The 26596-nt window shown below is 29.8% G+C and overlaps 8 protein-coding genes across 8 annotated transcripts; 5 read left to right on the plus strand and 3 right to left on the minus strand.

Annotated features, from left to right (window-relative positions):
* Positions 1-1325: 1325 nt before the first annotated feature.
* PGO_101070 (hypothetical protein, conserved) lies at positions 1326-4199 on the plus strand (the record flags this gene model as incomplete). Its single annotated transcript, XM_028688138.1, has 1 exon — positions 1326-4199. One exon carries the CDS (start codon positions 1326-1328, stop codon positions 4197-4199), a length of 2874 nt encoding a protein of 957 aa, XP_028543939.1.
* Positions 4200-5416: 1217 nt separating this feature from the next.
* Positions 5417-6583, plus strand: PGO_101080 (bis(5'-nucleosyl)-tetraphosphatase [asymmetrical]; the record flags this gene model as incomplete). Its single annotated transcript, XM_028688139.1, has 5 exons — positions 5417-5421; positions 5721-5863; positions 5962-6065; positions 6192-6301; positions 6469-6583. 5 exons carry the CDS (start codon positions 5417-5419, stop codon positions 6581-6583), a joined length of 477 nt encoding a protein of 158 aa, XP_028543940.1.
* A 1219-nt stretch (positions 6584-7802) lies between these two features.
* On the plus strand, positions 7803-8774 carry PGO_101090 (phosphomethylpyrimidine kinase; the record flags this gene model as incomplete). Its single annotated transcript, XM_028688140.1, has 1 exon — positions 7803-8774. The coding sequence occupies one exon, from the start codon at positions 7803-7805 to the stop codon at positions 8772-8774; it is 972 nt and encodes a 323-aa protein (XP_028543941.1).
* A 1314-nt stretch (positions 8775-10088) lies between these two features.
* PGO_101100 (hypothetical protein, conserved) lies at positions 10089-11030 on the plus strand (the record flags this gene model as incomplete). The annotated part of the gene is made up of 1 exon (XM_028688141.1): positions 10089-11030. The coding sequence occupies one exon, from the start codon at positions 10089-10091 to the stop codon at positions 11028-11030; it is 942 nt and encodes a 313-aa protein (XP_028543942.1).
* Positions 11031-11837: 807 nt separating this feature from the next.
* PGO_101110 (U6 snRNA-associated Sm-like protein LSm4) lies at positions 11838-12907 on the minus strand (the record flags this gene model as incomplete). The annotated part of the gene is made up of 3 exons (XM_028688142.1): positions 11838-11981; positions 12438-12602; positions 12905-12907. The coding sequence occupies 3 exons, from the start codon at positions 12905-12907 to the stop codon at positions 11838-11840; spliced, it is 312 nt and encodes a 103-aa protein (XP_028543943.1).
* Positions 12908-14835: 1928 nt separating this feature from the next.
* PGO_101120 (hypothetical protein, conserved) lies at positions 14836-16902 on the plus strand (the record flags this gene model as incomplete). The annotated part of the gene is made up of 1 exon (XM_028688143.1): positions 14836-16902. One exon carries the CDS (start codon positions 14836-14838, stop codon positions 16900-16902), a length of 2067 nt encoding a protein of 688 aa, XP_028543944.1.
* Positions 16903-18616: 1714 nt separating this feature from the next.
* PGO_101130 (protein phosphatase 2C) lies at positions 18617-21861 on the minus strand (the record flags this gene model as incomplete). Its single annotated transcript, XM_028688144.1, has 6 exons — positions 18617-18652; positions 18796-18885; positions 19110-19378; positions 19513-19576; positions 19825-19950; positions 20212-21861. The coding sequence occupies 6 exons, from the start codon at positions 21859-21861 to the stop codon at positions 18617-18619; spliced, it is 2235 nt and encodes a 744-aa protein (XP_028543945.1).
* Positions 21862-24811: 2950 nt separating this feature from the next.
* On the minus strand, positions 24812-26026 carry PGO_101140 (40S ribosomal protein S9; the record flags this gene model as incomplete). The annotated part of the gene is made up of 3 exons (XM_028688145.1): positions 24812-25253; positions 25550-25617; positions 25964-26026. 3 exons carry the CDS (start codon positions 26024-26026, stop codon positions 24812-24814), a joined length of 573 nt encoding a protein of 190 aa, XP_028543946.1.
* Positions 26027-26596: the final 570 nt, after the last annotated feature.

Consider the following 26596-nt stretch of genomic DNA (forward strand, 5'->3'; position numbering starts at 1 on the left):
ATTCTGTTGTTTAAAAAAGCAGAAGGTAAAGAGGTGTTGCCTAATAGGGAGGCAGAAAAAAAAAAAAAAATTCGATTTCAGTCCATTCTTACTGGTAAACACGACATAAGCATTGTTAAATAACTATTTTTGTCTTTAAAAATTGTACTATTTGAATAAATATTAATTTATTTATACGTATAAGTAAATAGTAATCTTTTAATAAAGCTGAAAGTTCATGGTGCTTTTACTCCATGTAGTACATAAAAAATAGCATACCTTTTTGTTCATATACTTTTATATATACCGTGTAAATTTTTTCACCAACTTTTTGGGGTTTGTTCAAAATAAGCTTATTTATGAGATATGTGTAAAAGCATGCATCGCCGTCCCACCCCCAAATTCTCCCACGGGGTATGATGATTTTCACATTCAAGAAGTGACAATAGTATTGTATTGTTTGGAATCGCTCAAAATTTGTGACTCCTTCATCTGATGATGCATGTAGGGATGCAAAATATAGATTAGTGTATGTAAATGTGATGAGTAGAAAGGCAATGATTCCATTCCACAGGGAGTTATGCTGGAATTTTTTTTTTTTTTTTTTTTTTTTGAGCAATACTTTACGACAATTTTTAGGGCATTTATTAGGGTAATATTTAGCATAACTTTTACATTTTTACCACATTTTTTATGTAAAGTGGCATCATAAAACGCAGATAACTTTTTTTTTTTTTTTTTTTTTTTTTTTGCTATTTGTAAGTTTTCCATCATACATAAAGATTTCCCCATATTGGTAGAGTGAGAACCTTCGAGATTATATACATTTGATCGGAATTATGTAATATATAAATATATAACAAACATATATTTGAACATTTATGAATAAAGGGTAAAGTGCTAAAGAGGTACAGGAAATTGTGCGTAATCCAGGACTTGAAATAGTTAACACCTTGTAAAAGCTGAGAAATCTGCGAAGAAACGCAGTTAAAAGGCCAAATGACGGAAGAAGGAAAAGTAGAAAATCTTCTTCCCCCGTTGAAGTGACATTCTTCACCATTTGCAAAGGGAGAGGGGAGAGGAGAAAGTAATTGTGATATCTGATAATCTATGCATTATGTATATAATTAATATGTCATAACGAGTTATTTATGCATAGTTATTATATGTCATGACGAGTGATTTATGCATAGTTTTTATATGTCATGTGGGGTGATATTTGTATAGTTATGTGACATTACTTGTGATAAGTAAAAATTATGTGGCTTGAGGAGTAATAAGCAGGTGCACATATCTCTTGACGCATATTTTACACCTTCTTTTTCGCATGATGTATAAAGAAAAGAATGGGGAGCGATCAACTGAACTTAAAAATCCTGATGAAAAAGTTCCTTAGTGAGGAGAAGGAATATATTAAGTTTATGAACAAAGATGAAAGGGATATTATACTTTTCGAGAAAGAAAACTTTTACATTTATGCAAACATTTTATGTGGAATTGAAAGTAGAAAGAAGGAAAAATATAACATAGGGGATATTTATCTATTTTTGTGCCTACCGAAAAGTAATTACACTTTTTCGTATATTAATTCAATTGGCTATAAATATATAAGCATTTTAGAAAAAAGTAAAATAATAAAAATTATTGAAGACAATGAAGATAGCGATGAAATTAAAGTCAATTTTTTCGTTTACGATTTGAAGAAAATACTTGATTTGCATGATTATGTAGATTTAGAAGAGAAGGATCAGGGTATTCAGGCGGACCTGTTCGATTTCGACAATGTGTATGATGTAGATAGGAATAGTGAAAATGAAAGTAGAAATGAAAAAGGTTCCATAAAAAAAAGTAGCACAAAAAGTACTACACAGGATGGGGAGGAGAAAGCAGAAGGAGAAGTGTTTAATTCTTCTCATAGAAAGAGGAAACGAGGTGGGGAGGATGGAACAATTGAACAATTAGGGGCTCATATAAAACCTTCTGATTATAAAAAAAACCCAATTGACCTCATCGTAGAAGAAAAGTTTATCTCTTTTGATAATTTAAGAAGTATATGCAATACAGAAAAAGTGGATAACTCAATAATACTTTACGTGTCAAATGATTATTACAGTGGAAGAGTGATGCACAATCAAATTAACCCACAAGAAATGTCTGGAAAACACAATTTCTTGCAGAATGATATTTCTACTCAAGAGTACGACTCACTAATCTATTTCAATTGCAATGAAGTTAATGATACGGAAGAAATAGTTAATGATGCAAGTAACAATTACGATTTCATCAAAATGAATTTTTTTGACCTTGCCAACGAAGGGGATTTAACGAGAAGTAGCTATCATTTGGAAAGTTCTAATACATGTGTACAAGTACCTACTATACTAGAGAAAGATGAAATACAAAACAGTGTTGATAGAAAGAATAAAACAATAATTACCCAGAGTGATGAAAAGTATGAAAAAGATAAAAAGCACTTATGCAATAATGACCCATGTGGAAATAGTCTCCAAAAAATGTTGAAACATTACTACGATAACAACAATTTTTTTCAAAGTATTTTTCTACAGAATATGAATTTGTATTCTGTTATGAAGAATACATATCTTACAAGTTTAGAAAATGAAAATCATATTGATCAATGTGTAAAATTTATTATTCACAAGTTTCACAGAGATTATGTAAAATACATGGAAAGTGATAAAAACATGGTGTTGTCTACATGTAACGATTTTCTTAAACGATATTCAAAGCATAATTATACGGATATATATCACAAGGGAGATTTATATAAAAATTTTGCAGATTATGATATGCTCGATCTTGATATGAGCATAAATGATTACAATGAAGAGAAAAAACATCCTATTAATATTGTTAATGATAAATCAACTTTCATTGATCATAATGATTCTTCCTCATTATCAACAAAAAGAGAAAATACAAAATTTCTTGTTGGGCAATATATACCCCTAGATATAGTACAAACTTTTAATGATCATGATAAAATAATATTTTTTCATGACTTGCTAGCTCAATACGCACAAGCTATATATGATAAGAATAACTACAATAAAAATAGAGCTGTTATTAATTTCGTTCACAATTTTGTAAAAAACTTTTCTCTTGAGGAAAGTCTCTATTGGGAGATTGATCCAAAAGGGAGGTGTATATTACCTCCTGAGGAGCTACTCCTATCGGACCAAGATGATATTTTTTGTGATGTAGGTCAAGAAGAGGTAAATCTAGAAAAGGAGAATACAAATGATGTATATATCATTCCTACGTGTGTAAATGAAGAAACGCGTAGCAAAGATTATACACACAAATGTACAAACGTAGACAACAACTGCATAGTTATTAGGGGAAAACTTAACAGAAAAACCATATCGAATATCAATTTATCGAAGGAACAAATTGAAGGAAACGAAGAACTTGTAAAATCAATTCAAGTTAAAGAGGTAAATGTTCAAGATTCGTATGATATGATAGGGAAAAGTCCCAATGATTTTAGCAGAATATATAATTTTTTTGAAAGAGAACTTTTAAATAAAAGTAGCATAAAGAATGTATGCATAAATGGAATAAAGAAAAATATTATAATAGATGATAATATTAAGCCAAGGATTGGAAATGTATCATTAAAATTAATTGACGAAATTCACTTAACGTATAAAAAAAGACCCATTATACTAATAGAAAAAGAAAGTAATAATCATATAATTAATAAAAGTAATATTGAATCATTTTTTCTGCATAATAATTTAGATAATTCTAATATGAACCCAAATTATTCTAACACAGTTAGTGTTGGAGGTCCGTATGATTCTATATCTATCATTTACAAAATGTTTAACAAAAAAAAAAGCATAAAATTCTCATTTATTGAAAATGACAAAATATCAAAATTGACTGAAACAGATTGGAAATGTGTAATTGCTGTTATTATAAAATCGAAAGAATCATTAAAAGGTATATTAGATGAATATCCTTTTGAAATTCCAACAGCTCTATTCCACCCATTCAAATCTTTTTTTTTTATGTATAATGATGTTACAATACCGTCCGATTTGTTAACAGGTGGGAATATTGATATCATCAGACTAAATCGAAAAAATAGAAAAGAAGATTACATTGCCGTTAATAAATTTTGGACCAACATTGAGAAATTTATTTTACAAAGACGAGACAAATCTTTCTACACGAAGAAAAAGCAGTTCTAACTCTCTCTCCTCCACGGCTTTAACCAAATAATTACTGCACCAGAGTAATCAAGTTAATTTTGCCCCACATCCATGTGCGTATACATATATGCATACAAGTTTGTGTACATATGAGTTCGTGTTCATACAAGTTTGTGTTCATACAAGTTTGTGTACATATGAGTTCGTGCGCATACAAGTTCGTGCTCATACAAGATCGTGCGCATACAAGTTCGTGCACATGATAATGGCCCTCTCACATTTTGCCGCATACATGCTCCTGCTTGTAACATGACTTGCTAATTTTTTTTTCCGTTGTTCAAACACCCCTCATTTTGTTAACTTTTGACACATATATATTTTTTTTACTTATATATTTCTTTATTTTTACTTCTTTATTTCTTCATTTCGCCATATTTATTATTTTTTTTTCGAAATGGCACGCATAATCTTTTTATAAGTTTTTTAAAGCAAAAAACGTAAAAGTATATATATTTACATATGGTACTTGTGCAAACGTGCACATAATATATATGTCCTTAAAATTGAGGGACAAAAAAAATATAACACACCTTGCGAACATTTTATTTTCGCCCGTTCGAAATGCTGTTACGTGTAATTTTTTTTTTTTTTTTTTTTTTGTTAATATTTTTAATTCCACATAAATTCTCAAATGCGTACATATACATATATATACATAACAAGAGGAACCGAAATTATGATAAATTAATTAAACTTAAATTAATTCAACATCTATCCCCATTGACTCTTTTAAATATTTTGTATATTTTTTTTCCAGCCTACATGTAATCATGTGCTTTGATACATTCACATCTATGTGCGAGCTTAACACTACATGTGTATTCAAAGTTAAATTTTACTTTGCATCAGAATTTAATAACACCTTTTTCCAGATGTAAGCAAAAGGGTCACGCTCAAAATGTAATATTTTCTGAGGACCCTCAAATGGCATGATTTTAAGTGGCCATTTGTTTTTACGCATGCTTGTATGTATTCAGATGTATATATATATATATATATGTACAAACGAAGGAATATAGATATACTTATTGCATAGAGAGATAAATAAAATTCCCATATTTTCGTTCCCCGATTTAACACATATTCATGATTTTTCCATAAACACCACGCATATATATTCCTTATTTCAGAGCTTCTGCATCACGACATCCCAGACATTAGAAACTAATTCCATATAGAGCTGTATATATAATAAAATGAGGTATTAAAAAATAAAATAAGGCTAATAATTTTAGCAAAATTGGACATTATATAATTGCATTTGTTAAAATATATATGTGTAAATACATTAAGGAGACTTGAGAACTGAAAAAGGTCTTCTAACAGTACAAATATAGAATGTCATAAAAATAAAATAAAATAAACAATTGAATAAATAAGAAAATGAGCAAACAGATAAAGCACTTTGTAGTGCCCCGATTTACTATAAAATAATTGAAACGAAAAAAGTAACTCTTTTCTTTTCTTTTTCCCATGATGGTAAAACCTCCACTTTAACAGCGATGTCACTTTAAGGGCGTATGGGGTTCTGTTATGTAGAGTCCTATGCAATGGGGGAAGGAATATATTAAGTGATAATTCAAGAATTGAGTTTTTATTTTTAAAGGCATCCTATGGGAATAAACATTGGACCCCTCCAAAAGGTACCCTTTTTGAGAAGTTTTGCTGTCTCATTTTTATTGTTCCTTTTGCTCATTTCTCCTCGGTGTTGTATTCATGCTACAACTTCAAAAATTCTCAGGTTTGCATGAAAAAAACGAAGATGGATTAGACACTGCCCTGAGAGAAACACTGGAAGAAACCGGGTTGGATAAGGATAAGTACAAATTGCTAAATTATCAAAAGGTAAGTACATATATATATATGATATGTGGAAAATATTGTTATAGAGCCATGAGCATAGTACTTTGACCATGCAACCTTTATTTTTGACTCCCTTTTTTTTTTTTTTTTTTTTGACGCCCATTCCAGACTTTAAAATATAGCGTTGAGGGTGGTTTAAAAGAGACCACATATTATTTGGGACTTTTGCTAAATAATGAGGAACGCATCATATTGTCAGATGAGCATACGGACTATAAGTGAGAAATATAAAGAAACAAGAAAACAAGCACGATTATTAATTAAATGATATGATTTATCATTTCTAGTTCGACACAGTTGCGATTTATTGTCTATCCCTATATAACTGCTTTTTCCATTTTTATTTCCATTTTTTTTTTTTTTTTCCTTTTTTCAAACCCAACAGATGGATTCACAAAAACGAATTGACTATCTATTCCCTTCCAAGTTCTTTAACCGATTTGATAACAAATGCGGAGGAATTTTTGAAGAACAACAGCGAGAAAATAATGACTTCTTGATTTTATAAATTACAGTTTATAAACATGCAAATGTGTTGTATGTAAGGGAATAATAATATTTATAAGTATATACTTAAACGTACAAAGGAATGTATAAATCCTCTTTTGTGTATCTAGAATAGAATAGAATAAATTGGAAGACAACTTTCCTAAAAATTAGAAAGATTTCATGTACATAAAAAAAAAAAAATAATTATCTCATAGTGCAAGTTAAAAAATGAGGAAATTTCCTAATAACAAAATAAATCCTCTAAACATCCATTTGATGAATTCTCCAATTTTATCTATCCAAAATATAATTAATATGTGTGCTTTATTTTAACTTATATGTTTTATCTAGTTTTAATAACGAATATATTATATTATTTTATTTTTATTATTTTATTTATTTTTTTTTTTTTTTTCCTTAAAGAATGCGAAAAATGGGCTGATGGGAGAAGAGAAGGGAGAGGGTTTATAATTTTGTTATTTTTTTTATTTTGTATGAATTTTCCACCGAACGTTGAAACATTTACAAACGTTTTTTGGGTGGGTCTTTTTCCACTTGTCATTCTGACATTTCACGTTTACTCCAAATTTGTCATTCCGTTATTTCAGTTTCACTCCGAATTTGTAACTCCGTCATTTTAGTTTTACTCTCAATTTGCCAATCCGTCATTTCAACTTTACTCTCAATTTTGCAAAAGAACAGCTCAATACAAAACGCATCGTAAAAATATATTCTATAATTTTTTTTCTTTTTTTGGAATTCACACATGTGTTAAGTCTCCAACAAAATTCCAAAGAGTGTGGCATATGTCTTTGCGTTGTTGTCATATGTTAGGTACAACACCTGTATATAAGAAAATAACATCCCCTCTTAAAGTTACTTAAAATTATCTTGTCATTTCAAAGTGTTTTTTAATTGCATTTTTTTTTTTTTTTTTTTCTTTTTTTTTTTTAATTTTTTTGATAATTTGAGGCGTTCTGCAATGTTGCGTTACTTCGCTTATTATTTCACTTGAAATGTGTACCATGTTACCATTTAGGATTCTTTTTATATTCTTAGTGAATCTTGAGCTCATCCTTAGCTCTAAACATATATTGATTATCCTTTGCTTTATTAAAACTTTTATAAGTACACTATTTTTTTCAATTTATATTCTTTTGGAAATGCGTTTACAAAACAAATAAGTTTTTTATTTTTTTTTATTTTTCCCTGCATGTACATTTTGCTATCATGGAAGGGGTAACGAACATTTTAAGCATAGCTGGGAGTGACAGCTGTGGGGGAGCTGGTATTCAGGCAGATATAAAAACGGCAATGGGATTAGGATGTCACTGTTGTACTGTGTTTGTTGTTTTAACAGCTCAGAATACTATGGAAGTTAAAAGGATTATAGAAGTTGAAGAAAATTTTATTGTAGATCAGCTAGATAGTGTATTTGCAGATATACCTATTGACGTGGTAAAGTTAGGGGTTTTGTATTCAAAAAAAATTATATCATTGGTTCATAAGTATTTAGTAGATATGAATAAGAAGAGGGAGAAAAAATTATTAGTAGTTTTTGACCCTGTATTTGTTTCAAGTTCAGGTTGCCTACTGGCAGAAAATCTAGAATATATAAAATTTGCTATTGATTTAATTTGCCCTATAAGTTGTATAATAACACCAAATTTTCACGAATGTAAGGTAATTCTTGAAGCATTAGATTGTCAAGTAAATCTGGAAAATGTTAATATAGTACACCTGGGAAAATTAGTAACTTCCAAATTGAATATAAATGCTTGTTTATTTAAAAGTTGTAATATCGGAGAAAATTCACAAGAGGAGAACAAGGTATATGCCGTTGACCATTTGTGTATAAGGCGGGTTAAAAAAGCAGACAAATGTGAAAAAGTTCCAAATGTCCAAACATTAGAGGGAGAAAATTACCTATATGATATATATAAACTGCGGTCGAAAAGAAAGCCAGAACTAGACATACATGGAACGGGATGTACTTTATCAACAGCCATATCATGTTATTTATCAAAAAAATACGACATATTACAATCTTGTATAGAATCGAAAAAATATATTTGCAACTGCATTAGATATGCTTACGAGTTTGGACATAGAAGTCAGGGGTTAAACCATTTAAAGGCATCTCAGGAATTGCCACACTTTAAAGATATCGATGTTATACCAATTGTTCAAGATTTACTTTAGCACAATTTCATTGAAGCAGTTGCATTTTCTGTGCTGCTTACATTTCTTCTCGCTTTTTCCGCTAAAAGTTAGCACCATTGCATTAGGTCCATTTATATACATTCGTAAATAAATATATATACATATGTATATATATTTTTTCTCTCATTGGTTTATTCGAATTTGCACTACCTCACACGGGAGTACTTCTGCTAATGCGTTTTTTTTTTTTTTTTTTTTTTCCCTGCATGGGACATTTTCACGTTTTTCTTATTTATTTTATTTTTTATGTTATATATTTACTCTCCTTTGATGTATAAAAATTGCACTTATGTACCTTTTCAAATGAGGATAGCTTAATTGTTATGAGAAAAACTAAGAGTGTATTATTTTCTCGTGATGTTTCAGTATACCTGTTTTGCATTTTACAAGGATATTTACTATAACAGAGGGTATGTAGGAGAAATGAGATTAAACCGATATGGACATCATCCTGCATATAACCCCATCATCTTTTGCTCGAATATTCAATTTCACCACTTCATGATTGTTCAAGTGCAAAGGCGTGGAAAAATTAGTTGCAGTCATTTTATATCTTCATATTCTCTAAGCAAGAGTGGTAAATAATAAAAAATATTCAAAGTGATACACATAAAACATAGAAAATAGAACGTCCTCACATGTTCAAAATGATCATCTTTCATTATAAGTGTGTTATATTAAATACACACAAAAATACATATGTGTAGAGGAGCACTTGAAAACGTTTACTTAAGGATGAGAAAAATTGTAGAAAGTTGAGAAAAAAAAAAAAAAAAAAAAAAACTTTGCTATGTAGCACAACTCATATCAGATGAAAAAAAGGAAAAAAGTTCAAACGGCAGAGAAACTCTCAAAAATTAAGGCACTGAAAAATAGCAGAATTGCCACAAAACGAAAAAAAAAAAAAAAAAAAAAAAAAAAAAAAAAAACGTAAACCCCATTTCAACAAAGCAGCAAACGTATAAGCTATTTCTCCAAATGAAATTTCATGGCATTCGACAAAGCTGTGAAGAACTCATCACACCTTCGGAGAGCTTCAACGAATAGTATATACTACTTACCAGTAAACATTTCCAGTGTTCGCGTACCCCTACATATATATCTGCATATATGCAACAGCACATAACAAGGAGGGTTGCTAGCTTCCCACCCCTTTCTCCGCACACACGAACATAAGCGGAAGCTGGAAAATAAAAATAAACAGAAAGGTAAACACAATTATAAGTGTAAGCATAAGGTAAACACAACTATAAAGTGTAAGCATAAGCACCCGCGTGCGAAGAGTAATACGAAATGAAGAGAGTCTGCTTGCAGAACAACGTGTGCATGAATTTTCACACAAAACGCTATAGCAGCTTGGTATCAGACCTAGTTGGCATAGGGAAAAATGAATTTTACGAGGTTCCATATAAACAGAATATAAACAGTACAAACTTTACAAAACTAATATGCAAGAATTCATACAATACATACAGAAATAAGGTCTTTAGCCCAGGGATATATAATAACGTACCACAAAACTATATGAATATGCAAATGAATAATAATGAGAATAACTTAAATAATATGCCGAACAATATGAATTACAAATATGACAACATACCTAATAGTTATTATCAATCAAAATATAACACGTGTGTAAATAACGAAAACTCAGATAATAATCCTGCCATGACAAGTGCCAACACTACATATCAGTATTTCAGCATTTTTGGAAGTACAGCTATGTGTTTAATTAAACCAATATATCCTGACTGCATTGTGAACAAAAATAAAGTCACTATTTATGGAAAGGGAGGTTTTCAATTTATTTTTATGAAAAAACAAAATAATTCAAATAAATATGACAAAAACAATAAAATGAGTATATTTTTGAAAATTAACAGTTTATCAAATATATTATCTTTGAAAGATATTGAAAAATTAAAAACACCCATATGTGTTAAGGGAAACAATAATAACTGTTTATTCATTGATAAGCATAAGGAAAAAAAAGACCATATTGTCATAAAATATAAATATCAACCATCTAATAATACAGACAATAATTTTGGGGAAGTTAATAATTTAGATATGGAAGTTAATGAAAGTACTCATATAAATAATTTAAATGATGATAAAAAGAACAATTTTGAGGAATTACATGTTAGTTCACCTTTTTCGGAATTTCTACTTTTTCAGAATGCAGCAAATTTGTTGCTCCCGCAGCTAATTGGTTGGGCAAAGCAACACTGAATGATGTGCAGAACTTTTGAAAACCTAAAACATGCAACATATATTTCATCTGGGAATTTGGATTACGATTTCGCTGTTCCTTTTAGACGTACATTATGCCCCACCCACACGAGTGGTATATATATATATATATACTTATATGCTAACACCTGCACTTGTGCATAACATGGTTAATCCCTTCGCATGCAACATTTACAGTATAAAGTATTTTTCCAAAAAAGAATGATGAAACCACGCTTTTTATATGTACACCAAAAAGATAGAATAAAATAATAAAAAAAAAAAAAAAGACAATTTGTTTGTTTATTTATTTATTCATTTATTTATTTTATTATTTTTTTTTTTTATTATTTTTTTTTTTCATTATTTTTTTTTTTTATTATTTTTTATTATCATTTTTTTTTTTTTTTAACTTTTTTTTCATTTTTTCTGTTGCAAAAATATGAAGTAACACACAGACATGTTTATATATTGTTGCATTATATAAGTGGAAACTATCACTGAAAGTGGCCTTTTCTTTTTTAATAAATTTTAACAGTATTCGTGTTTTTAAAAGGTTAATGTAAAAAGGGGGGAAAAAAAAAGTAAAAGAAATAAAAAACAAAATAAATGATGCAATCTCTACAAAACAAGGCGATGGAAAAATTGCTTCGTTTTTTTAAAAATTGTTACCCTCCACTTTTTGTCACAAAAAATCTAGTTATCTTGTCATCTCTATTTATGATCTCTTCATGCATGTGAGTAAAGAATCCGTGGGTGAGGTTGCTTTGCTCACATCGTTTCACTCCCACCACATTTGACGCTCTATCATTTTCTTTCCTTTTCCTTTTCAGAAATCATTTTTGCTTCCTTCCTGCACATGTGGTGTAACTTTTCAATGTCAATTTCCTTTGACGGTAGAAAAACATACCTTACAACGGATCCACGAACGAAGCATGATTTAATGGACAGCTGTAAAGTGGTGAGTTGATGAAGTGGTGGGTTGATGAAGTGGTGGGTTGATGAAGTGGTGGGTTGATGAAGTGGTGGGTTGATGAAGTGGTGGGTTGATGAAGTGGTGGGTTGATGAAGTGGTGGGTTGATGAAGTGGTGAATTGAAGAAGTGGTGAACTAATTAAATGGTGGACTGATGACTATCCCAAATAGTTACATGGAGTGATTCCTAAAAAACGTTATGCATCCATTAACTATATGGATACAGTACAGTCCATTCAGCACACCATTTCGACATTTCAATTGCGTGGATAAGTGATGCATACCCAATGAACATGCACAACTGCAGTTAATGCACATGTCTATAATCAACACACAGATATGGATATATGCATGCGGCAAAACTACCTAATGTGCACAATTTTATTTTTTTTATTTTTTATTTTTTTGGTTCTCTTCCTTGTAATAACGTACCAAATGAGGATACTTCTCTGGATGGTTCACAGTCACATTCGTTAATTTGATATTTAGATATTGATCTACTGAATGCAACACACCTGATATTTGTAAATCATTTTTTAGCTCTACTGTCACATGGTGATTTTTCTGTGCTAATTGTTGAAAAAAGGTAAAAAAAAGCTGCAAACGAAGAAGGGGGTGTGGGAAAAAGAGCATGTATAAAGTCATATACTAGAATATCAACGTACACATCGTTGCAAATATCTACAGTTGTGAGGTATGATATGGCAACACAAGCATGTGTATGTGTATCCCACTCGTCAGTTTTACAATATTCAAATGTAGATTAATTTACAAAAACGAACAGGTAAGCAAACTACAATTATATTTCGTGTTTCCCTTATTGACGCGTATTTTCGAAGCATGTTTTTTTTTCTTTTTTTTTTTTTTTTTTTTTTTTTGGTCATATTTTCTAGTTTTACCATTTTTCACTTTTTTTCAAGTATAATAAAAATATACAGTTGTGCTATAATAATGGACAATTATGGCAAGAAAATGATGACGAGGGATGAAAGCAACGAAAGTAATGAGAAGCAACAAGAAAAGCAAATTAACCATACGGAATAGAACTTAGTTATCTCTATGTGTTTTACTGCTTTCCAAAATTTACACCTCTTAGTTGTTTACTCTCTTATAATTTGTAATTTTCTCATTAGCGTTATCACAGCTCCCTTACCATGATTGGTAAATCGCCCAAAAAAAAAAAAAAAAAAAAAAATAAATTTATAATCCATGCAACAATGATATGTTCAATTGATGATAAACTCGCGAGGTTAATCGAAGCTGAAGTTGCGAAGTTAATCAAGGCTGAAATTGTAAATTCATGCAAAACAGAGTTTACTCACGGTGCATGAAGTGTCACTCCATCATGCAATCCAGTGGGGTGAGGAGAGGGGCACGATTGGTAAATCGCCCCAAAAAAAGGAAAAAAAAATTCAATGTGGAATTATGAAGTCCAAAAAGGTCGAAATAAAAGTAGAAAAATGAAATACAACGATATAAAATGCCTCAATAATATACACAGGGATGTAACGTAAGATAAGGGGGTAAAAAAAAAAAAAAAAAAAAAAAAAAAAAAGCAGAGTGGCAGAGTTATACACAGATTAATACACATAATTGCATTATGATGAAGCTTGAGGTTTTACCGAAACAACAACCGGGAACTACCTTTAAGGTTCGATAGCCGCTAGTTACCAACGAGTATCCTAATGATATACCAAACCGCAAGGGTAAGAACCTAATGATGTTGTACAAATGAGTTCCTGAATATATTTGCAGGCAATTCATCTGATTATATCCATAAATATAAAGTGTTGTGACACACCAAGCACACAATTACACATGCTATAAACGTTGCCATATGTAAGAGAATTAGTCCCTTTTTTTTTTTTTTTTTTTTTTTTTTTAAGTGTACATTTTCTATTTTACAAAAATATACATTTATAAAATTTTGAAAATTTGAACAGGTATGGCATTTTCTTCCCCATCGCTCATGTCTATGAACGATTTTGTCAACGTTGTTCAAAAAGCACTTACGTTCTTCTCGTGCACATATGTTACAATTCCATTTCATGAAATAGTTTTTATTGTAAAAAATTATTTTTAAAAAAACTGAAACATCAAAAATAAGTGCTGATGTATTTAAGGACAACCTATTTTCTACATCTACTAATATGTGACATGTTTGGGTGATGTTACATTTGTATCATTCTCAGGTAGAAAGGGGACATTATACATATTGAGGGAATAATTCCGAAAAGATACATGCATGCACACGTGTGTACATATATATATATATATATATATATATGAACAGCTTTCAAAAACAGGTGCTGAAGATTCCATGTAAGATGGCTCTACACAGGTGATAAATAGTGTTTATGGAGATGTGGATATACCCAATGTGTATACGCCAACATACATGTACATATACACACGTACCTACACATCTAAACTGCATACTCCTCGCGTTATGCTGGAGGGGAAACCTATGATATGAATTATTTCGCGAAACCAAAGGGAAAGAAAACAAAGCTCTCAGTACAATTTCTCCGTAGGATCATTTTTATGAAAAAAACCCATTACAACCCTTCTATGTATGAGTGCCATATATTTATATTTTTTTTTTTTTTTTTTTACGCCACTATTGTTTATTCATATAATATGGTTCCATATTGTGGAAATAAACAAAGTTAAGGAAAAACAGAATAATAGAAAAAAAGAAAAACAGAAAAAAAAAAAAAAGAAAATAGCATATCTCTGAATATCAGACATACTGTGACTGTATCACAAGGTGGTTTAACGTGTCGTGTTCACATGACATCATCCACTGTAACTATCACATTAGAATACAATGAAGGAAATGAAAGAAGATGTAAATGGTGGTAAAGACATGAATGGGAATGAACGAAACATGAACAAATTTAGCGATATTAATTTGAAGGTAGAAGCATATGGAGAGGGTGATTATAGACTGTTGAGATATCTACCCGATGGATCTTGTGTTTTTGAAGAAGTGCCAGATGAAGAAAATAAGAACAAAAAGAATTTACAACAGTATGCACAACTATTCTGTTCAGCAATGGAAAAGACTATTCAAATAAAAAGTAATGACGATAGTTTAAAAAATAATAAAGAATGGACAAAAGGAGAGGAATATAGAATATTAGTTGAAAATGATTTAAAAGAATTGATGATTTTGTTTGACTTGATGTTAGGTACACTAAATTATGACAAAGGCACAAAATATTTATCACTAAGTAAATGCAATTATTTGAGAGATATAGAAGCAAATAAACAGGACATATGTATAGCTGTTACATCTAGAAAAGAACTTTTAGAGAAATTAAGAAATTTATGTAAAGAGACAAGAATACAAATTAATTCAATAAATGGAATAATAGCACAAAAATATTATTTATTTTTTATTAGCCAGTTGATTAAATATTGGAAAATATTAAATAAAAAATATTCAGAACTTGATTTTTTACAACTTGACATTAATTTTCCCTATGTTACCCAAGTCTCTGTAGAATACTTTTTTTTACCATCCTATTTTTGGAATTTTTCACCCAACCCGATATTCCTTTCTTGGCCTCCTTATCCTTCTTTTTCTCCTTTCAAATCTCAGTATGCACATATCACTTTCTCTATAGCTAGTGGGAAGATTAACACAAAGGAAGAAAATTATCATCTAGATCAAAATTATTCAAAGGAAATGAATGATGACACCTTTCTTAGACACAAGATTAGACAACGACAAGATGTAGTTGAGATATCTGATTTTCTTAATACAGAGAATGGGATGAACGTTCGAACAGAGGGTGAGAAAAACAGAGATATTAATTGTAAAACAAGTGAAGATTTTAAAAAGGAAGAAGAACAGCAAGAGCAACCGCCCAAACAAGAAGAACATTGTACCTTTTTAAATGATCAAACGAAAAAAACTTCACAGAATTATAAATTTTATTACCCAAATATAAAGGAAGAAGAAATACAAATGTTTAATTCGTTGGACAATAAGAGTGTTATTTCTGTCCATTTCGAAGGGATAGCAGCGCACTTAATTGAGAATAATTATTTTATTCAATTTGATTTGTACCCATTAAATATAAAATTAAGGAATAAATTAAAAAAAAAAAAAAAAAAACTCCAATGGAGAGACATTTTTCCAGAAAAAATAATTCCACAAAATATTATTTTTGAACAAGCAAAAAAGGTACATGGAAAATTGATTCAAGCTCAGTGGGTATTGATAGATAAATCAATTTTCTGTATCCTTGCAGAACAAGCAAATAACCTAAAAGACACAAATAATGAACTGTTAATAAATCTTACTAATGTGACAGGGACAAATAAACAAATTAAAATTCATTGTACAGATATAAATCACAAATGTTTAGAGTTCTTGATAAGTGATATTCTTATACCTTCAACAGGAAATAAATTCATTCCAGTGGATTTTTCCTTTGCTATTATGTACGAATCGGTTGAAACTTGTGCCCATAATGATGCCAATGATTTTAATGAAAATATTTCGATAAATGAAAATATCCCGAAGAATGAAAATATTCCTAAGAATGAAAATCCTCATAACAAGCTAGAAGGAAATTATATTAACGATCATTTTAACTATGAACACAATATTAGTGAAAAAAAGAATGGAAATTTTGTGCTAGACTATGAACTTGTGCAAATATTTCTCAATCTGTCTCTTGCTAAAATAAGAGATTTATTTATCTGTTCATGGAAATATTTTTCTTTCGAAATGCCTTACTATTCAGCAGATATACACCCACTTATTTACCAAAATGTTTTCCCTGATCAACGTTCAGACAATTTAATTACAAATTTTTTTTCATGGTTTATTATATCTATGGAGAAGTATTTACGAGCAAATGAAGACATGACAGTTGGATAGAACATATCCTCTCTTCATTCAATTGTGCTATTTAGATGAATTCGCTTAAAAGAACATTATGAAAATTGCAAGGTTTTTTTTTTTTTTTTTCTTTCAAAGATGTTTTATTTTAATTAAAAGACACATGTTTTATTTTCTGTCTCTGCCATTTTGTTTCTAATGAAAAAGTGTAAAAAAATTAAGTATAAAAAAATAAAATATAAAAAAATGAAATAATTTTGTTCTAATTACATAAAAACAAAACACAATGGTTATATATACACGTATGGTCTTACAAGAGCTATCCTTTAAAGGGTGATATGTATAATTACATGTAGGAGAATAAATTTACATGTGTCATACATAGAAAAAAAAAAAAAAAGATATAGAGAAAAAGAGATAAAGAAAAAGAGATAGAGAAAAAAGGGATAGAGAAAAAGAAATAGAGAAAAAAATATAAAGAAAAAGAGATAGCGAAAAAGAGATAGCGAAAAAGAGATAGCGAAAAAGAGATAGCGAAAAAGAGATAGCGAAAAAGAGATAGAGAAAAAGAAATACAGAAAAAGAAATACAGAAAAAAGAGAGTTAAGGTAGAAAGAAAAAAAAAAATTGAAAAGCATGGACGATGGTAAAATGGAACCATTACACTAGCAAATACTTGTAGGCATACACAATACGTACAGGTGTATGTACTTATGTTTATATTATGGTCTGTATTCCCATGAGGGAAAAGGGGGTTTTACAGGGATAAATATTTTTACTTCATTAAAAAAAAAAAAAAAGTTAATTTAGGACGGGAAAAAGGAGTTTAAAAATTTTTGCATACACGTTCTTTCATCATTTCAACTGTTAATTTGAGTGGATCAAAATTTTTTTTTTTTTTTTTTTTTTTCACTTTCATTATTTGCCACATTTTAAAAGAACTCCAATGGGGCCATTTAGATATGTAACATTTTTAAAGTTTTAAATATTTTGGGAAATTCCTTTCATTAAATCAGTTATGCACATTATTGTTTTATTAAGAAAATAGATCAGACAATTTTGTATCTCCGGTACAATTTCATATATTACTCGTTTGTGCTAATGATCTAGTATCGTTCTTCATTTGGGAATATCAGTCTATTCGTCATAACATGACATTTCTTAAATAGTGCCAAGAAAAGGGGATTTCTTTTTAATGGAAAATAATGCAAAATTAGGAGACGCATAACGTAAGTTGCGTTAAAATGGAAAAAGCCAAAATGGAACATTCTAATGCAAAACACATAAAAATTCCAGAAGAAAACTTAATCATATATTATAATATTTTCAGAGGGGAAAAAAAGAGTCTTTCATTTAAATATTTTTAAAATCCCTTTTTATCTTTTAAGATATACTCTACAGAATTATCCCAAAAATATGAAAAAAAAAAAAAAAAAAAAAAAGTGTATCATATTATTTTGCTATACAAATGCAGTTAATCAAAAAGGTTATCCCTCCTCCTCGACAATCCTCAAACGCACTTCGCCCATTTCGTTTCTTTTTTTTATTGTTATGTTGAAATATGTCCGTTTTTACTTCACCTTCCCTTCTTTCCTTTTAAGAAATAAAAAGGCATATTAGTTATATCAGTTGATAAAAATTTTCTAAGAGGGACCATCAATAATACAGGGAAATTTATCTTGTGCTGCTCATAACGTGTAAACATCAGCAAAAAAAAAAAAAAAAAAAAAAACGCTATCCATTTTCATCAAATTCAATAAAATTTTAACACAATGGCGGTTATATTGTCCTATGAAGAAAAAAAAAAAAAAAAAAAAATATATACATATTGATGACCTTTTTTGTTCACATATGAATTAAAAAAAATTGTAAAGTTATACACAGGAATGTTAACGCATGCACAGGTACGCAAATTCTATCAATTCAAATTACCTGACTTCCATAGGCAAAAGCAGTTTTAATAATTTCACTGCAAGCCTTATCCGGATCGTGCTGGTATGATTGCACAATTTGAGCAACATCCTAAAAAAGGGGGAACGGCATTAAAATAAAATGGAAATATGAACACAGAGCAGTGTTTATAGTTTCGTATTAAATAATGCATATACAAATATATGTGTATATCTACATATGGAAATAATGGGCTGTTTCCTAAACAATTCTACTCCTATGCAGTGAACTAAAGCATTTTCAAAAAATAATGTATATTAACAACTTATGGATAGAGAATAAACTATCGCATATACCTTATTTGTCAAAGTGTCCCATACCCCATCACATGCCAAAACAACAAACAGATAATTCATTTCGTCAGCAGAAAAAAAAAAAGGTTCATCTTCTTTGAAATAATCTTTTTTCAGTTCATCTTTATTATATGATTCGTTATCTTCGATATTTTTTTTTTCCGAATTTTCATCACAATTGTCTGCATTATATAGCTCCCTGCAAATAACATCTGGCATAGCTGATACTACATTGTTTTCCTTGAAATCTTTGTCCCCTATGGCTCGCGATACTGAAGTGTTGTAATGGTGTAAAAGTACAAGTATACGGGGTAATTGGAGCAAAAAAAAAAAAAAAAAAAAAAAAAAAGATAAACATATGAATACGCATACATGAAATTCACAACTGTGTGCAAATCAAAATTACCTGCAAGATAAACTTCTTCTTTCAATGGTATGCGATCCAGCAAACTGGACTGATCCAAATTTGTCTACACAAAAAGAGTATGCAAATACTCATTATACAACATTAATGCAAAAAACGTTTTTTTTTTTTTTTTTTTTTGAAGATGTAGTTTTTGTTAAGTAAAATATCTTCACCATGTCTCAAAAGTGTACGCATGTATAGGAGAGTCCACTAACCCATCCCTGCACAAGCATAGGATTAAGACATGCATGGAATTAACACCCACATGAGATTAACACACACGTACTATGCTTTTTTTTCTTTATTGTTTACCTTTTTCGCATTGGCCTTAACTCTGAACACATTTTGCATGCAGATGACGTCGCCTCCCATTTTTTTTATTCTTTCCTTTTCCTTAGGGTCATTTGGTTTATGGTCGTGTGACAGCACTTCTGGTCTCTTTAGGCCGAATGAAGCAATAGGGATAAAAATGTGTGCATGAAGATACTCACACGTTTATATATATATATATATATATATATATATATATATATATATGTGTACGTAACTGCATATATGTTTATACACGTGTATAAATATATATATATATATATAAACGCGCGTATGCAGGGACGTGTTGGTACATATTGGAAATACATAGCCACACGAATACTGAAACAAAGGTACGCCCATATTCTGGACTTTTCAAAATGAACTTACTAGTGTATTGTTCACATTAACAATTCCAATGGCTCTACAATCGCCAAGATTGGCGATAAACATTTTATTCTTTATAATGATCAAGGAGACGACAGTACAACCATGATTTGGGAATTTCGAAACTTTCAAGAATTGTTCATCTGTTCTTAAAAAAGCTAGCTTTATACAATTGATTATTTCTTGATCCGTTAGATCTTCTAAAAACACAAGTTTCTTTTGCTCGTTTTGAATGGTATTACCTTCTGTAGTGTTTCCATTGTCCACGTTTTGAACATCCCTGTTGTTTTTATCATTTTCTTCCTTTCCATTATCACCACTATTGGCACTCAAATTTACTGGAGCGCATTTTTCGTTATGCTTAATCTCATCATCATCTTCACTTTCTGCAAGATCAGAATTGTCTAATTTTCTTTTTTTTTTTTGAGGAACTTGTTCCTTAACGATTATCCTTTTGTCTTTACCTTTACCTTCTTCCATTTCATTTCCTTGTTCGCAACTCATTTCTGATGTTTCACTTTTATCACCCTCTGTGGAGGCGTGTGGACTGGTCAAGTCGGTAGTCTTATGATCATCACACGTGTTATTTTCGCTCCTTTCATTATTTTTATCGACACCGCATTTGGAAGTTGTGACAGAAGCAGTGGTGGCAGCAGTATTAGATGAAGTGATGGGAGCAGTATTAGATGATGTGATGGGAGCAGTATTAGATGAAGTGGTAGAAGCAGTATTAGATGAAGTGGTAGAAGCAGTATTAGATGAAGTGGTAGAAGCAGTGTTAGAAGCAGTGGAGGACGGATTTGTGATGTGAACATCCCTTTTATGTGTAGCATATTTTTCTGCATGATTTTGATTATCGGTGATATCCACTTTATTGTCCTTTGTAACAGATGAAGAGTTAAGTTTAAATTCATCTTCTTTGACGTTGTCTTGATTATAAAAATAATAAATAATGTTTTTTACAATATGAGTCATGCAATATTCACATGCCTTTATACCTCTATGTCCATCAATTATAGAAAAACAATAAAATGGATTTCTTTTATAAAAAAATAGAGTTTTATAATCATATGCATCAATATATTTGGTCATGTCATTAATAACAGTATATCTATCTTCTTGTTTTTTCCTTCTCCCTTGCATTGTTTTGGTGTAACTACTTAATTTAATTTTTTTTTTTTTTTTTTTTTCACTCTTTTTAAAAAAAAAACTAGCTACAAATTCGGTATCATCAAATGTCATCACATATAAAAAAAAATATTTTTCATTAAATGGAGTCAAATTATTATTTTTATCATAAAAAAAATAGTTTTCTACATAAGTATTGTAGTAAAGAAAAGTTTTCCTATTCATTAGCCACTCATATGTATACATTTCCCATACACCAACTTTAATAATGTAGCTAATAATATCATTAATATTATTGTAGTCTTTTACATTTTTGTATATATTTTCTTTTCTTGTGTCCAAGTTACTCTCTTTTTCAATACTTTTTGGAGCACTCCTTTCCTCGTCCTTTTGAGTCGTCTCTTCAGCATTTATATGTGTTGCCTCTTCTGATATCATTTGGGGGACCCTTACTTCACTGTTTTCTTTTCCCACTTCTGAGGCTTCTTGGGGTTCCCCTTCACCGGACTCTTCCTCAGGATTCATAATTGGATGATAATTGCGTCCGAATGCATATAGGTTTGTGTGTATGTATCAATATACACATATGTATATGTATATATATATATATATATGTATTCGTGTATGCAGGCGTTTAGGGTAAACAGGAATCAACGCAACAAAAAAAAAAAAAAAGAAAAAAGGAAAATTGTGTAGCTGTCGAGCCCCCCTGTTTCACATTCGGATACAATCAGTTCTATGCACATATGAATAATGGTACATACACAATATTATATACTCTCAAATGTGCATATACCTAATAAGGCACATTATTATTCCCGTGCCTTTTTTCTCCTTTTCTATTTTGTAGTAACTTCTACTACTTTTTAAAAGTTTATGTTCAAATCATCATGCGGAGGTGATAATTTTTTCGATAAAAATAAAAAAAAAAAAAAAGTAAAATAATAAAAACAAAGTAAAATTAAAAAAGCAAAAGTAATGTAAAAAAAAAAAATGTAAAATAAAATAAAGCTAAATAGAAAAAAGTAAAATAAAATATTTTGCTGCTTTTTTTGTAGCTTTTTTTGTAGCTTTTTTTGTAGCTTTTTTTGTCACTTTTTTGTCACTTTTTTTGCCACTTATTTTGCCACTTTTTTTGCCACTTTTTTTGCCACTTTTTTTGTCGCTTTTTTGCCACATTTTTCTACATTTTTGCTGCTTTTTTTTTTATCACCTTTAAAAACGTTACACAGTAGCTAGAGGCAATGGCGATGTTGTGTTTCCTGTGTGACACCTTATTTTAAGTCTACTTGAATCACTTGCATATGTATATACGTACATATGTGAACTTTTCCATATATGAATGGATAACACTTATGTTCTTATAAAAGCAAACACCTGTTTCAAAGAGGATAAAAAAGGGAAAAAAAAACGCTATTAAATTAAAGAAGAATGGAAAAAAAAAAAAAAAAAAAAAAGTGCTCTCTCCTGAAGTGGTGGACATAATTAGGAATCCCAAAACAAAGAGAGAAAAAAAAAAAAAATAAAAATAAAATAATAATAAAATAAAATTGTAATAACAAGGAAAAACATATTTTATTTATAATAATAAAATGCAGTGGAAAAAATAAAAAAATAAAAAAAGGAGAAATGGACTAGAAAATCAGTTTCATTAAATTGATGTAGTCCTATTTTGAGTTGGGAAAATATTATCATTGCACTGGCACATACAAAAAATAATGATGTGAAAACTTGTATGCCCTTATTTCTCTTTTGGGAGAAAAGATAAGAAACATAAATAAAATACGGTTGTAAAAAAAGAAATGCGCAGGAAATATTCACAATTCCTTTTGGACATAAAGAAAAAGAGAGAGAGAAAAAAAAAAAAAAAAAAGAAGCTCACCTGTGAAATTTTGGTAGCTGTAAATGTTAATTCATGCCTATACATGTACAATCATACCAGATACATGCATTTTACATTGCATAATTTTCTCAATTTCCATATATCAAATTTTGATACATAATGTAGAAACAGTTCCCTAATTAAGTGGCCATAACAGATACCTATACCGTGTGTAGGCATGTATAAATATATATCTTTTCCCCGCATGTGCAAATGTTTACACATAGTGTGGTAGGAATTTTACTTCCCGTAATTGTTTTATCAAAGCTATATAGAAAGGAATTTAAAAAATTCGAATGGTAAATATTGTTATAGAAAAGGAAAAAGTGAAATAAACACAGGGAAAGTGTAAAGGGGGAAAGAAGGGCCACGTTGTTTTGTTGTTTTGACAGAAAATCAGTTTAAGGAGGATTTATTTATAAGTTTATTTCCTTGTCCTTTGTGCCAAGTAATATGTTAGGAAGAATACCAAATAAACCCTTAAGACAACCAGCACACGATATCTCCAACATAGAGATTATGTGTAACCTTAGAATACAACGTACCATTTTGCCACGTCTTGTGTTTTGCTACATGGAAGTATTAATTATTGGAAACGCTGCTCATAGGAAATTAATTAGTAAATAGGATTTTATTTATTTTTTTCTTTTTTAAAGTGATAAAAGTGGAATTTTTTTTTTTTTTCACCTATTTGCAAAAGAGAAAAAATGCACCTATATATAGTGTTTGAAGTAATTAATGGAACTATGATATACCCAGGTGAAAAAAAGTGTACAATATTCATATAAAAGATTTTTAAAAAAGTTCTCACTTTCTTAGACACTACAAATTTGTGAATCTCTCACTGGATGATTATTATTTCAGAATTAGACATAAAAATAACATCATTTTTTGTTTTTTCCAAAATGGTAAATCCATTATGTATTTTACTAAAAAAATTTACGTGTCACTTTTTTCTTTTGACATCTTAATATTTGCACATGAAATTGTTCATTCACTTCTATAAATATTTTGCAAAGTTTATTACAACTTTAAACAAACACAAATATGATTAATAAAACAATACAGATTTACGGTTTAGATTCACTTTTCCTTTATTGTACCGTGGACCACTCTCATGCGTGTCATATTTTGTCTCAAGTTTACATGGCATCGTCATTTTATAATGGAAAAATTAGAGATTGATCGAAAAAAAAAATATATGCCATTATAAACCCTAGTTTGTGTCGTAAATTATTTAGATGGCATAAGGAAAAAAAAAAAAAAAAAAAAAAAAAAAGGTGGGTATTAATTTAATTAGGGCTTTTTCTTTATAGTTCCATTCAACAGATAATTTAGTATTTGCAAAAAAAAAAAAAATTCTTTTTTTTTTGGTTAAATATGTAATTCTTAGTTTGATTACAATGTACGAAGGGAAAAAAAGAAAAAAAAAAAAAAAAAGTGTGATCGCTTAAAATTAACGCATATTACGTGTATTCACTTTTTGTTTGATACGTTCTAATAACTTAATAAAAACATACACACACATGCGGTACTGTCTGTAATGAAAAGTTGATACCATGAAGGTAAATATACGAATGATCCACAAAAGGATCAGTTATTTTCCTCATTATCATTCTTTTCCTTCTGGTTCTTTAAGGTCTTTCTCTTGACTCTTCCTGGTCTAGAACCTCCAAAGGGAGAAGTTGTTGAGAAATCAATATGTTTCTCAGAATCCACACGAACTAAGAAAGAAGGAATATCTACCATCTGTTTTCCAACTCTAATATGTCTTTGTCGTATTAGTACTCTGGCATGATGTACAGATTTGGCTAGTCCTAATTTAAAAACCTTTGTCTGCAATCTACGTTCTAACAATTTAGGTAAAGTTAAACCTAATACATAATCTAACTTTTCTTCATTTTCTCCCAATAAACCTTGGCGCACCATACGTCTTAGTAATGCCTCTCCCTGAAATATTCTCTTTGAGCTTTTTTCATCTAAGGTTAATAGGTATCTAGCTGCTGATCGTATTTTTGCTAATAGGTATTGAACTCTGAGGGGGAAGATAATTGAAAAAAAAAAAAAATAAATAAATAAATAAAATAAAATTACATTATATTACATTACACTACGTGTGAAAGGTACACTATGCGGTGGAGACTATGTTGGAGGAAATGAACGGTGAAAATTTTCTGTTACATATGAACATTTTTTTTTCTGCCTAGTTTTGTTTATAATAAAGTGTTTTTTTTTTTTTTTTTTTTTTTTTTTTTTTTTTTTTTTTTTCCTTATGACACATAATGGATATGTCAAAATAAAAACAAAATTGGAATTTCTAAATGGACTTACCTCCATATTTCTCTCTTGTTCTTAAGTCCATATTCACCAATTAGCTTCAATTCTTGATCTAAACGTTCCTGTGGGTAGAGAACAAAATGGGCATATTATAGTGTTTGTCACGGTTATTGGATTAGTAAAAACATAACAATAAAAAGGGGATGAGGATGTGTGTATGTGTGGGGGACCTCGATCACATAGAGAAAAGAACACAATAAGTATGCATCCATATATATGTTACGTGCAAATATATTATATTTAATTATCATCCCCCTTGAGATATGTAGAACCACTGAATGGGAGCTAAGTTTTCCATATTGTAAAATACAACATATTAATTGATTCGTAAGCCATCAACGCAGAATGGCACATGGGAAACATAATATACAATAATAAGCAAAATATGACATGCTTTGGTTTTTTTACCTTTTCAAAGGGTCGCTTTGGGTTCCTAGCTGTTTTTGAGTAATTCCTGTAACTCTTCGGCATCCTTTTTTTTTCTTCTGAGTTTTTCTTTCTTTGATTTTCAAAAAAAGGGGATGTTCAAAAAATTGAAATTAGCATGAACTGTTTTGTTATTTGAGAATTCTGCTGTTTTGCAATTTTGCTTCTTTTGCAATTTTGCTTCTTTACAATTTTGCTTCTTTGCAATTTTGTTCTTTATAATTTTGCTTCTTTGTAATTTTACTTTGCAATTTTCTGCTTTTATTGCATATTTTCCTTCTTGCTAATTTTTTTTTTTAAATTTTATTTTCTGAATTTCTCGCCAACTTTTATGCGTTACCTCTATTATACGTTTGTATGTAGTTAGTATGTAGCTAGTATTAGTTATGCATGTGCCTATTCATTCTTTTTTTTTTTTTTTTTTTTTTTTTTGTGTACGCTTATAATGCAAGTTACAGGGTTCGTGTATATATATATAATTATACGTTACCACATTTCATAGGGTAATGTAATTTTTTATTAATTCTTCATAATAATAAAATGAGGGGTTCAAAATTGTACCGCATAATGGAACATTATATATGTTATGTATGATGTATGCATGTTTGTATATAG

This window comes from Plasmodium gonderi, assembly GCF_002157705.1.
Source record: "Plasmodium gonderi DNA, contig: Chr10, whole genome shotgun sequence".
NCBI lineage: Eukaryota > Apicomplexa > Aconoidasida > Haemosporida > Plasmodiidae > Plasmodium > Plasmodium gonderi.